The sequence below is a fragment of the Lycium barbarum genome, chromosome 4 (assembly GCF_019175385.1).
Source record: "Lycium barbarum isolate Lr01 chromosome 4, ASM1917538v2, whole genome shotgun sequence".
Taxonomy (NCBI): domain Eukaryota; kingdom Viridiplantae; phylum Streptophyta; class Magnoliopsida; order Solanales; family Solanaceae; genus Lycium; species Lycium barbarum.
Window position 1 is genome coordinate 1,786,947 of NC_083340.1, and position 14,211 is coordinate 1,801,157.

The following is a 14,211-nucleotide window of genomic DNA, read 5'->3' on the forward strand; positions in this document are numbered from 1 at the left end:
AAATATAAGGAACCATTTTTGTCATTTTCTCCACTTAGACGCTCCTATATTAATTATCGTAAAAGAATAAACACAGACAGTCGTTCACTCAACCGCTTAAAGTATTAATGTACTTGCTTGTAGTAGTATCATTATATAGTTTAAGTAAGAATAATTTCCTTCCCCCGGTATACTCTGATGTGAAGGAAAGAAAAGGAGTTGTAGGCTGTAGCATTATGATCTTCGATAAGTTCCTAATTATGTGTCGCTGGCAATTCAGTTTATTGGAGCACATGCTTATCAACATTCATTTAGTGAAACAACAAAAACTATGTCTCTGTCTCAAACTAATTTGCATAGCGCTCCTTGAATCCCCCAATACAAGTTATTGCAAGAAGCCCCCTTTCTCAGAGGAATTAAAAGGAACGGGAAATCTTGATCCGATAGATACTTCTTAACCCAAAGGAGTTCTTTAAGCTTAACAGTAACATGATCGCATTGTCTCACTATAGCTAACACAACACGATAAGCTAAAGTTAAATAGTCATAGAGCAACGTTAACAATTCCCCTTGTACATAGAGCAGCAACTAACTACACTAGATGTGTAGCTGCAAAGCTACTTCCTTGAACATTCGAGATAACTCAAGTCATACGCCTTCGCTTCTGGGCAAGATTCTCAAAAATCTTATGAACATCAGCAGATGTAACTGGCTTTGATGAATCAAAGGATGCCTGTCAAGGGTAAGAGAATGCTCAGGAGCTATATGCTGAATAGATGGGAAATATCAGTTAGCAGTAACAGTTTAAAGATGAGGGACATACCAAGTAGGTACCAAGCTCGTCTTTAAGGTCAGCGATACCAGTCAAAACCTCCATTTTCTCGACATGGCCCAGGTTATTAAGCAACTGATCAGCACTCTGTTCTTGCTCATGTTGAGCTCTCTTCTGCTTTGCCAATTTCTCATATTCTGCAATTGTATCCTCTTTGTCAAGTAAGAACGTAAGCCCTTTCTGTTTGTAGAATTCTGTGCAATTTGGACACCTACAGAGGGCTTCTCTCCAATCTTTGGAAAGGAACATTGTCTTGCTTTTCTCAAGGCCAATTGGAGCTTCTAACAAATTCAGTCCAACAACACAATTGGTACTGGGACCAGCAACTTGGTTACACTGATTAAGGACCGAGTTTGTTGTGGCATTTTCTCCAAGAAGAACAGCCTTTCCGTTGCAGTCTTCTTTAGGACTATTATCAGTTACAGGAGTCTCAATTGAGGAACTTCCATTGTTAAGCTTCTCTGAAGATCCCACAGCCAAGGGCGCATCTTCAACCACCTCCTTGTCCTTCGAAGAACCTGTAGCAGTGTGCTGCTGGACCGGTGCAAAGATAGAATGAGGATATAGCTTTAAAAAAGAACAAACAGTTGCGCACCCCTGGCAGATTAAGTCCTCAAACTGAGGCTCCCCTTTTTCATCTCTTGGAACCTGTATTAAGAGCATAAGCATTAGTAGCTTCTTTCAACTAATGAGTCATAAGAGGCAAATTAAAACCAACTTACAGATCACGAAACAAGTAATGCATTAGTTACAGGGAAGCATCTGATCTCATGACTGAAAGGGTATACATCCTTTTGTGATGGACAATAATCAAGGAACAATATGGATGAAGACAACATTTTTCAGAAGCTACAATTTCCAAATACCTCAAACTAACTCCTCGAAACTTCAAGTTATCTCACATAAAAAAGGGAGTTGAAAATGATCAGCAGAAATTAAGCAAGAAGAACAAGAGCCACCAACCATATCAGAGGACTCAAGACCAAGATGCTCCTCATGAAACCAGTCCTCACAGATGCAACATTGGAGATTCTCCAATTGGTCTTCAACATCAGGATCAGGATATGGCCGGCCACATGTGCAGTATGAACCTTTGAAATTTTGATTATATGAATTCTCCGCATTTTCAACATCTTTGCTGGCGTCAAGCTTGCAGAAGAACTCCCCGAACTTTGAATTTCCACAGTCACACCTAAAATTTCTTTTCGTCCAAAGTTCCAAAATCTTGTTCAACCAGCATTCCAAAAATTAGAAGAAAAAAAAACAAGATTAGTACTCCCTCTGTTTCAATTTGTTTAAACCTATTTCCTTTTTAGTCCGTGCCAAAATGAATGACTCCTTTCCTAATTTGGAAACAAATTCACTTTATGAATGATTTACAACCACACAAATTTTCAAGACTTATTTTGAACCACAAGTTTCAAAAGTCTTCCCTCTTTCTTAAATGTCGTGTCCAGTCAAATGGGTTCATATAAATTGAAACGGAGGGAGTATATCTCAATGTGCAAAGTGAGATACTTAAATTATCACCAGATAGAAGAAAACCATGAAAGAACATCATAGTACTCAATTTACAAAAATCGTGCCACTGAAGTAGATAAAATTCTTCAACACATTATAGTAATGGCTTCACAAGAATATCACTTGTGGGAACTCAGACATGCAAAAATAAAAACATTGCCACACAGTTCATATTTGAAAATGAAAATCATAAATTAAATTCAAAAACATATCAGCTTTATTTTACCAGCATATTTACACTAGAGTGATGAAAAACCAAGCAGCAAGTTGGATTAATCAAATATAACATTTAGAGTACAATGCAACCACCCATATATAGCGTGCAGAAATCATAACCTGCTACTTACGACAGGAATTCCTTATTCTTTACATTTTAAGAAAGAGAACGGTGACATGGGTATTCAACATTTTCCCCAGGTAGTCCTGGGATTAAGAATATAAGCAGAAGAGTCTTACCATCAGCGGCCTGAGAATATTAACCTAATCATTAATTATATGCAGGAAAAGGAAAGTCCTTAAGATTAGTGAATACCTCATGACCATCATGGCAAGTAAGGCAACAAGCTGTGCAAACTCCAGCATTCCCATCTGGTGTGCATGTCAAACAAGAAAAAATAGCCTGTCTCTTCATATAACCTTTATTATAGGTGCACTCCTTGCCTTCATCACCACCTAAGACCAGATCCGCCTCCTAAAAAGATGATTTATCCAAAAAAAAAATTATATACATATATCTACTAGAGTTAAATAAACTGTCAAATTGAAAACATCACGATCAACTCACAGGTCAAACATTTCATAATAGACTACAGTTCATATCTTTTTGAAAAATAAATGCTCTTTAGGGGGGAAATCAAGAGGGTTCAACATGTTCATATTTGGCCCCAAAAAGATCCAACAGAGCATGCACCCACTCACCCAAGTAAAAAAAGGAAACTCCATACTAATTTGATGCTCCCTCAAGCCATTATCCTATCATGGGATTAATGCCACTTGAGAAAATCAACAGTATTCACATGAAAATGAATAGATCACATTTAGCAAGTTAAAAACACTTTGAGCTAAATACACTCAAATACTGAATATAAAAAGCATTTAGCGTAAGGACAAAGAGTACAAATTAGAGCACACAGCATTTTTTAAAAACAAAAAGTGTGAAAATGCTCCTAAGGCTCCTAAGGCTTTAAGCGGGAAGCAAATCACATGCTTCTTTGACGCCAGTGTTCTTAAAAGCAAAAAAACAGCAAGGTCCATGGGGCTTGAAGCGAAAAACAAGAAAAGCACACGCTTCTTTGAAGTGAACGCACAATTTACGAAAAATCAGAAAAAATGAAGCATCTATGAGTTAAGTACAATAACAACAACACAACAACATACCCAGTATGTTAATCTACACTTAAATTAACTAATTTAAATTAACTAATTTTGACATCCCGTATAAAATAATGGCGATATCATTTCAACTCCTAAATTGAGATTCAATGAAGCGACTGATTCTCGTTGGAATCACTTTTACACCATTGTTTGAAGCGCGTAGCTTAACCCATGAAGCGATGACCCCTCGCTTCCTCGCTTTAAGCAACGAACCGATGGCTTTTAAACAATGTTCGAAGCAAAGTGCACTATTTCCAAATAACACAAAACTTGACATGTATTAATTCTATACCATCAAAACTGCTATTAGCATTCCTAACTTCAACCTCCACTATACAACTATAACAATATTAATCTCAACTCATTTATATGTAATTTCAACAATTCTTTAGAAAGATAAAGTCAATTGCAAATTTTGATTTCAATTTTCAGTTTAACCATAATAATTTGCAGCATTTAATTTCATATTTACTTGCTCAAGTAACTGTATTGATAATTAGCTTCTTTTGGAAGAGTCATGGTATATTTCCAGATAAACAATGTACAAATCAGGAAACTAAAGAGAAGAAAAAGAATTAGCAAAGTGTAGAAGAAAAAAGCAAAAGAGAAATCCAGAAGCAAAATAAATTAGAACTCATTACTGAAGGAGAAGAAAGAGTCACCGTCAAGAAAAAGAAGTTAGCAGAAAAAGGAAATATGATAAAAGAAAATAACAAACAGGATGCTAAAGCGCATTTGGAGGGGAGTCCTAGTAAAAACCCTATTTATCTCTTTGTTTTCCTTTTCTTTTCCATTTTTTTAAGTTAGATTCAAAGAAGCTAACTGTTTCTCATTTGAAATGCTTTGCGCCTCCCCTTCCAAAGTGTGTTCTTCTTCATAGTTACACTCTTCTTCTATGAGAAGGAATAATATCTTGCTTGCATTGCTACCCTACGTGCAATTGTTTTCCGTAACTGTGAGCACAAGTATGCTAGTCCAAATGTCAGACCATCTTAGGCTCCATCTGGAGTCTTGCTATGTGGCAAATGGCAATAAGAAGCATGGGCATATGTTTTCTTGACTTCGCAAAGGATGAAAGTATTCTACATATAAGTACTGGTGCTTTCAAGATTTGAGCAAATTTCCTTCTAGAAATCCCTTAAGGAAGACCTTTAATGTGCACTCCACCACATTAATTCAACCGTTTCAAAGTTCCAATTCAGTCATCAAATTTGACGATGAATAGCCATTATGTAGCATAGCTTCTAATTCCATGTTTATCTTCTCAAAAATACTAACCAGTTCTCAGTAGGTCCAGACTTCTAGTGAGGAAACTAAGAAAGCGCAAAGATATTAACTCACCCATTAGAAATCTGAAGAAACTAGAAAGACCACAAAAGTCACAATATGATTAGATAAATTTGAATATAGATTAGCTTTCTCACCTCGCTCACACAGACAAAAGCATAGAATAATGAGCTAAGGCTCCTGCCGGTACATTCATCATCTACACCTCAAACTCAATCTGGCTGTAATCAGCTATATGAAGCATCTGTGTCATTCTACTTTGTTTTCAATATTAAGAGGATTGATCACAATCTGACTATTCTTACCCTGGCCGCAACCTTACAAAAACCCTCTTACTTTACCCAGGCTAAATCCCATCAATAGAATCACTTTTTCGAGAAAATACGAGACATCTAAGTCATACAAGTAAAGACATCTATTCATTTTTAAGAAAAAGAAAAAACAGGGATTGGATCGATGATAAAATAGAATCCTGGGTCACGAACAGTGATTCGATTGAGGATGAAGAAAAAGTCATCTTTTGCCGAGATGCCTTTTAAAAAAAAAATCCCGCATCGGAACAAGACCCGCTATACTAGATTTAGCCAATTCGGGTGTGAATGGGGATTCCCCAATAGATTCTACAGATTCGGATTTCGGCATTCGCAATACCTAAATATAAATTATATTAACATATTAAAATTTATATTTGCTCTAGTACCGATCTCAAATTTATATGTTAAATGCTCTTAAGCATCTATTTATGGAGCAGAAAGAAAACCCAAATTGCTCGTTCCAGCCTCAATTTTCCTTAGTATAACTAGTATAACTAAGGAAAAGAAGCTATTTGCCTAACATCGGAAAAGGTCAACTCTTGAGAAATCATGCTAATATGATGTGATCCACGCAAACTACTCATTGAATTCATCTAAACAACCATATACTTGAACTTCAGACTCATCATAATGAAATTCAAGGGGAGGCAATAGTTAAGCTTTTCATAAGAAAGTGGTTAATATGACAAGAAATGCAATAGAATAAAAGACATCAAACTACAAAAGACTTAACATTAAAGAACATCTCTGGTGATATGCATTACTATCAATCAACAAATCAACCGATTAAATCTCAATCCCAAATTAGATAGTGTTAGCTATATAAATTCTCTATATATGAAGATGGATCTAGACTGAAGATCGGCTAGTGTAGCTCCGACGTCGTGTTTGAGGGAGGTATCCCAGCTCAGAGCCGCAGACGCTGTTGTTTCTTCTCCGATGAAGCTCCGGCGGCTTAGGAAAGTCCAAGAAGGTGGAGAGAAAATAGCACGAAGTCGGTCAATATCTTCGAGGATTAGGACACTAATCTTTTGTTGTCTTTATTTTTTATGTTGCTTTTGTTTTCCGTTCTTTTTGTATTTTTTATCTATTTTAATAAAATAAAACCACTAAGGCCTACTTAGTGGTTATTAATTTAAATAGACATTCTCTATATATGTTCTGCTCTACTCAGGTACATTTCATTCTTTTTTTGACAACCGATAAGTCTCCAAGGATTAGTGGCACACGTTCAAAACTAGGTGCACAATGGACCTTCTCTGCTATACCAGCTTTTTTTTTACTGCGATAGTGATTGAGCCTGTGATGTGAACCTAATCCACACATCACAGGCTAAGCTCTTACCACTAGAACAAAGCCCCGGGTACTCAAGTGCATTTCATTCTCTTTTTTTTTTATATATAACAATGGTGTCTGGTCCAGCTTGCACGCACCTCGACTAATTGCACAGGAAACTTGTCAACTCACCTCCCACCAGCAACAGGTACCATAATTATGTCCACCAAGGCTAAGACATATGGGAAAAAATCACCTAGTGTTTTTATCTCCACTAGGATTTGAACCTGAGACCTCATGATTCTCAACGCAATTCCTTGACCATTAGGCCACACCTTTTGAGTGCTCATGTGCGTTTCATTTTTTCACCGATACTAAATAATTTGCATTTTTGCTATCTCTTTTCTGACATTATTGTGCCAAGTACCTTTTCTAAGCCGAGGGTCTACCGCTCACAAAAGTAGGGGTAAGGTCTTCCTACCCTCCCCAGACCCCACTTGTGGGATCACACCGGGCTTCTTGTTGTTGTACTAAATAATTTGCATTTTAAGGTAAATTGGCGGTTCTCTTATCCTCAAACTTGTCTCTAACATTTTACTATGAGGACTTATCATAATTTTACTATCTTTATAGAATTCCAAACCAATCCTAATTAACATACCATTGCAAACACAGATACAGAACCACAACATAACAAATCAAATGAAATAACAAAAAAATTGCAAAGTGAAATTACCAGTTCCTGCTCTTCGAGATCTTGTAAATACTCTCCAATTGAAACAGTATTCTCAGCTTCATCTTCAAATGCATCAGCCATTTTCAACCCAAAACTAAGCTCTCAAAACCAAATTAAAACCCTGAAAAACTGCAATTTATAAAACCTAAGGCACACGAAACCCTAGCTTCACAAATAAGAAAGGTATTTAAAAGCAACTATTAGTGAAATTGATGAAGTTTACTGCTATTATCCATAGTGAAATTGAATAAATTACGCAAATGAAGAGCGATTTTGTTCAGTGAAAATAGGTTTAGGGTTTTATTCGAGGCAAAAAGGGCTGTAAGGACATTTTCCCGCCATTTTGAACTACATTAATTACTTTTCCAATTCAACCTATATATATGGTGAGTGTTCTAGAAATGGATTACACAAAAACTCTACGTATGTATTTTGCACACAGACTTTAATTATTGATGAATGTAAGTAAATATGGAGATATAGTAGTTGTTCTCATCATAAAAAACGCGCGAAAATAGAATTATATGTTAGTTTTATCACTAGAAACATAGTACGTGAACCTTATTTAACGAGTAATAATTTTCGCTTTGTTGGGCCAACGCTATTTATATAACAAAGAAAGAATCAATCATTAGGTGTCGAGTGTCTGGAATTATTTCAAAACTAGATACTATTATGAAATGTATAGGACATATTTTTTAATAATTTTAATACTTATCCTGGTGATATACGATTTGCACATAGAGTTTAATCTAATCATTGGTGAATGTGAGTAAATATGGAGATATAATAGTTGTTCTCTTCATAAAAAGCGCGCAAAATATTATATGTTGGTGTTATCACTGGAGATGGACGGTAGGTGATCCTTATTTAACGGGTCATAATTTAAAGACATTTTCCCGTCATTTGAATTGCATTAATCTATTTCACTAAATCTAAATTCATGGGTTCTTAGAAAAAATTGACACACAAAAACTCTACTTATCGTAATGATATGTGTTTCTACATAAATTTTTAATCGTTGACGAATGTGAGTAAATGTGAAGATGTAATAGTTGTTCTCATCATAATAAAAAGAACGCGGAAAATATTATTGTATGTTAGTTTTATCACTAGATATGCACGGTACGTACCTTATTTAACGAGTAACAATTTAAGGACATCTTCCCGCCATTTTGAACAACATTTTTTTTTTATTATTGAATCTGAATTCATGGTATATATGGTAGGTGTGTTCTATGAGCGGATTATTCTAGAAAAAATTGTACACAAAAAATCCCCTTATCGTAATGATATGTGTTTGTACTTAGACTTTAATCATATGATTATGAACGAATGTGGGTAAACATGGAGATATAATAGTTGTTCTCTTTATAAAAAGAGCGCGAAAATGTTACATGTTAGCGAGGTACATGAACTTTATTTAACGAGTAATAATATAAGGACATTTTCCCGTCGTTTTGAACTACATTAAAAAAAACATCAATGAATTTGATTTCGTGGTATATATATGGTGGGTTTGTTCTGATTCTTCTAGACTATATATGGATATACAAAAACTTTGTTTATTACGATGATATATGTATTTTGCACATAGACTTTAATCATTTAATCTTTAGCGAATATAAGTAAAAATGAAAATATATCTAATAGTTGCTCTCTTCATAAAAAGCGCGCGAAAAAACTTACTTTGTATGTTAGTTTTATCATTAGAGATGTACAGTACGTAAACTTTATTTACTATACAATAAGCTAAAGGAAGGGGGAAGGGGGAGTGGGGGGAATATCTGGAGTGCAATACTTATTCTTTTTCTTTCTTATACCTTTATTAGTGGGACTCAGTTATTGCGTAGTCACTTATTCTTCTATATGCATCACTATCTGGAGCTGCATTTGTTTTGTCTCTTGCTATTTTACTGTCTATTTTCTTTTGAGCTGAGGGTCTATCGGAAATAGACTCTCTACCCCACAAAGATAGGGGTAAGGCTACGTACATTCTACCCTTCTCAAACCCTGTTTGTGGAATTATACTGATTGTATGTTGTTGTTGTTACTAGATATGAGCAAGAATTTAGGTCAGCAACTGAAAAAAACACAAAAAAAAAAAAAAATTATTAGATTGAGGTATATCTTGTGTAACTTTACTACTTCATATTTTTCAAACAAAATAAGAGACTCTTGACGAGGAAAATAACTAGAAGTCACAAGAGAATATGAAGAGCATGACCATTGACCAATAATTCTTTTTAGTCCATTATTTTTCAAATTCTTTGTCGTTCTAATAAAGTGTTTAGTCGTCTTGGATATTTAGACCTTTGAGTAGTCAAAATAATTTAAACTATTTGACCAGGGAAAGTATTATTAGAAAAGAAAAGGTATATGCATATATCTCAAAAAACATTTACATTTAGGGTATGGTTAATACGATGGGAGTCATTATCCATGGAAATGTTTTTCGTTGTTTGGTGGGTACCTCAAAATCACTTGGAGTCGCTTGGTTTGCGGGAGAAAAGCATCTTATGTTCAAGGTTAATCTAAAAGATAATACTCTATCTTATCTTAAATATTGGTCGTTTCAACAATTTGAATTTGTTCTAAAATATTTAAAGTCTTCAAAAATTATAAAGTTGCATACGGTAAAAACCGAAATTATGTAAGACCGGTAAAATCGGAGACCGAGGGTAGGAAGAAACAAGCACGAGTATGAAGTCTTTCCTTCGGACCGGGGGATTGTACAAATGCGGTTGATCCGAGAAAAGTGAAGTAAATCTGTTTAAACCGGTATTTCCGGACCAAACTCTGCATCGCAGTTAGTCCGATTTTTTCATGACCGAATCGATCGTGGCCGTTAGTCTGATTTCTCCATGACCGAATTGATCGTGGCCGTTGGTCCGGTTAACCAGTTGCAGAGTTGCCATGCGTCAAGACCGTTCTGTCACGTTGTACTGATAACCGTACGGGTGTCAGACTGTACGGTCTTATCTTATCCTTTTAGGGTTACTTTATTCTCAAAGGGACTTTGTGTTGTATGTGAGGCCCATAAGGCAAAACTATAAATAGAGGACATTTCCCTAATTTTAGGGGTTAGCTTTTGGAGATCAACAACATTGTAATAGAAAATATATATATTGAAGCTCTCTCTCTCTTTTGGTCCGGATCAGTGATGTTTTATTTATGCTTATTCATCCAACATAATTAGCTTAACCATAAATATTTACATCTTTATTCAAGTCATTAACGCATATATTCACATACACATACTACAGCACGCAAATCCATAAATATTTCTCATAAACTCAAAATAGATTAAAGTTCATCCACATATCCTATACCTCACTTATAAATTCAATTGATTACCAAGATTCGGGGTAAACAGTTTGGCGCCCACCGTGGGGCTAGGATAATGGTGGTTTTTTAATCTTGGCTTCTATATCCTACCCGTTGGATTAAGAATCTTTTGCTGATCTCTGTGAAAACGGACCGAATGGCAAGCAGTGGGCAATTTGGTCATGTCAACAACAACGAGATTGTGGCCGAAAACGAGAACAGTGGGCTACGGGACCTACCAGCAGATCCCATTGACCCAAATTCTGTTGATTCGAGGGAAGGCCTCAACCAGCAGAACACCGTGAACCGGGAGAATGCCACCCAGCCGGCCACTGATCCCTTAAATACTCATAATTCATTTACTTTATTCCGGGCCCAAGGCCGGAAAGTCTCGGATACTCCGGATGAGATTAACTTACGTTTAATTTTTGAAATGTTGCAGGAACAGGGAACCGCCATAGCCGAACAAGGAGTTGCAATAGCTCAGCTACGAAGCAAAAATGATAAGGCCGCCCCGGAAAGGTCAAAAGGCGTCACTGAACCAAGAAGGGATAAAACACAGAGAGTCGAAAGTAATGGATCGGGAGTCGGTCCATCCACCGAAGTTCTGAAGATGCACGAGACCTTGGCAAAACGGGTAGATTCAATAGAGAAGAGGGTGGAAACGTATAACTCTCGGGTGGATCAGATCCTGGGGGCTCCGTCTATTCTAAAAGGACCAGATTCAAAAAGGTACATTCAAAGGCCTTTTCCTCCAAGTGCGGCTCTGAAATTGATCCCGAAGAGGTTCAAAATGCCGGATATCCAGAAATATAACGGCACAACGAACCTACAGGAGCATGTGACTTCATACACTTGTGCCATAAAAGGCAATGACGTCGAAGAGGATGAAATTGAGTCCGTGTTGTTGAAAAAGTTTGGGGAAACCCTATCGAAGGGAGCATTGACTTGGTACGACCATCTTCCCGAGCATTCAATCACTTCTTTCGAAATGCTCGCGAATGCGTTCATAAAAGCCCATGATGGAGCTAAAAAGGTGCAGGCCCGGAAGGCGGATATTTTCCCTATAGCCCAAAGGGACGATGAGTTATTACGTGAATTTGTCAACCGGTTCCAAAGGGATTTGATGGAGCTCCCTCCGGTTCCGGAGGAATGGGCTGCACAAGCTTTTACCAAAGGGCTTAATCCTCGGAGCTCGACGGTCTTGTTCAAACTAAAAGAAAACTTGCTGGAATACGAGGTTGTGACCTGGGCAGATGTCCATAACAGATACGAATCAAAGATTCGGGTAGAGGATAACCAACTCGAACTTCTCCCGGGGCCCGTAAATATGAACAAAGCCTCTGAGAGATCGAGGAAAAATTACGAGCCGGAGTCAAGACCATCGAGGGAAAGGTATCGGCCATACTCTCATTCGGAAAAGCCAAGCTTCAGGTCGGAAAAATCAAGGGTTGGCCCCAGTCAATTCTCCGATAGGGGTGATAAACGGACCGAGCGTCCGTCAAACAGTCGAGATCTATCATTTAGAAGTGATGCCGGGAGTTCGGCTAGCAACAAAGACCTACCGAGGATATCGGAGTACAACTTCAGCATTAATACCTCGGATCTCGTCTCGGCCGTTGGCCATATCGCAAAAGCAAGATGGCCGAGACCACTGAGATCGATCCGGGTCAACGGGACCCGACCGTGATGTGTGAGTACCACGGAACTCATGGGCACAAAACTCAAGACTATTGCCAATTGAGGAAGGAGGTGGCTTGGTTACTGAAAAATGGCCACCTTCGAGAATTCCTGAGTGAACGAGCTAAAAGCCACTACAAGGAAAGGGAGTCCCACAAACGGGCCGAACCGATGGAACCTCAACATATAATCAACATGATAATCGGAGGTACATATGCTCCTCGAGGGCCGGTGATCAAACAGACAAAGGTTACCGTTGTGCGTGAAAAGCGCAGCCGGGATTACGTACCCGAGGGTTCCCTCTCCTTCAGCAACGAGGATGAAGAAGGCATCATTCAACCACACAATGATGCGTTTGTAATTTCTATTCTTATTTTTAAATCACGAGTTAAACGTATTTTGATTGACCCAGGTAGCTCGACCAATATCATCCGGTGGAAAGTGGTTGAACAGCTAAAGCTACTCGATCAGATTGTACCGGTAGCCTGAGTGCTTAGTGGGTTCAATATGGCGAGTGAAACCACGAAGGGGGAGATTTCTTTGCCGGTCAACATTGACGGGACCATTCAGCAGACGGTGTTCTATGTCATCGAAGGGGATATGAAGTATAATGCTTTGCTTGGCAGACCGTGGATACATAGCACGAGGGTTGTGGCATCGACATTACATCAGTTGTTGAAATTCCCAACACCGGAGGGGATAAAACCATCCGAGGTGAACAGCCCGGTGCAAGGGAGATATTCGCGGTCGAGGAAGCGCCACTCTTTCTCAAAAAATCAGATCCAAAAGACGATGAGTCAGTCGGTGGCAAGGACTCTAAATAGCAACTAAAGTATACACGGGGAATGAAGAAGGGGTCGGAATTTCTTTAGCAAAATGTCTTTAGCGCAGTAATTTACTGCGCTAAAGCAGTTAATGGGGACGGCTCTGTTAACTACTATAGCGCAATAATTTACTGCGCTATAGTGTGCCTCCCTTTTTTTTTCCGGCCCTTTTGGTTAACCTTTCTTCTATTACACTTTTTAACGTACTTTGACCATAGATTAATCATGCTTCGGGACTCCGAAACTTCAATTTTTTATATAGAGCCCTACTTATTTTTGTGCGATTAATAAGGTAGGATCAATACATCAAGGATACACAAAAGTTCGGATGGCCGTTTTAGTGGTTGAAAAGTGCTCGAATGCCATTTTCATTTGAAGGCTCGGTGATATTAGCTTGAAGTTCTTTACGAATACTTAAACTTGTTCATTAATAATTAATCTAAAGTTAGACAAAATGATAGCATTCATACAAAAAAAAAAAACTTAATTAAATTGCATCATTCATAACCTTGAGTAGATGAAAATACTTAACATACTAATATTCTTCAAAATAACAGCATAATCATAAATTAAACTTAAAACTAAAATCACAACATTCTTAATCATCATCAGAGTACAAATCCTCAATATCGTCCTCAGAAAAATATTGGCGGATTCTTAAGACACATTTTTTTCAGTAGCAGTTAGTTCTTTACCGGTTGATGATGCTTGTTTTTCGGCCAACTTTATCATGTAAAATCTACATCGTCTTGCCAGCATTCTGTTGTTTTCTTTTCTAATCCTTTGCACGGCAAGCTCGCAAGTTTCTGGACCTACTTGAGGCATGGTTAAGGAGTACCTTGTTGGGATTGGAGCGTTGAGATTTTTCAAGTCACGAACAAGACGTTCTGATTCGGCAAGCCGATGTGACCTTTCTCGGCGTAAACCGCAATAATATTCCCGCGGATCTGAATATTTCACACTGCAGAAATTATCATTACGCTCTATAGGAAGGTGGGGATTTAGCTCATCTAGTTTGAAATCACTGGTATCGCTCGAAAAACTGCTATGATTTGAACTCTC

The 14,211-nt window shown here is 37.6% G+C and overlaps 1 protein-coding gene across 1 annotated transcript; it reads right to left on the reverse strand.

Annotated features, from left to right (window-relative positions):
* Positions 1-402: 402 nt before the first annotated feature.
* Positions 403-7,828, reverse strand: LOC132634788 (uncharacterized). Its single transcript, XM_060350871.1, has 5 exons — positions 7,319-7,828; positions 2,865-3,023; positions 1,775-2,035; positions 803-1,459; positions 403-712 (listed from the first exon to the last, which is right to left on the reverse strand). The coding sequence occupies exons 1-5, from the start codon at positions 7,397-7,399 to the stop codon at positions 623-625; spliced, it is 1,248 nt and encodes a 415-aa protein (XP_060206854.1). The 5' UTR covers positions 7,400-7,828; the 3' UTR covers positions 403-622.
* Positions 7,829-14,211: the final 6,383 nt, after the last annotated feature.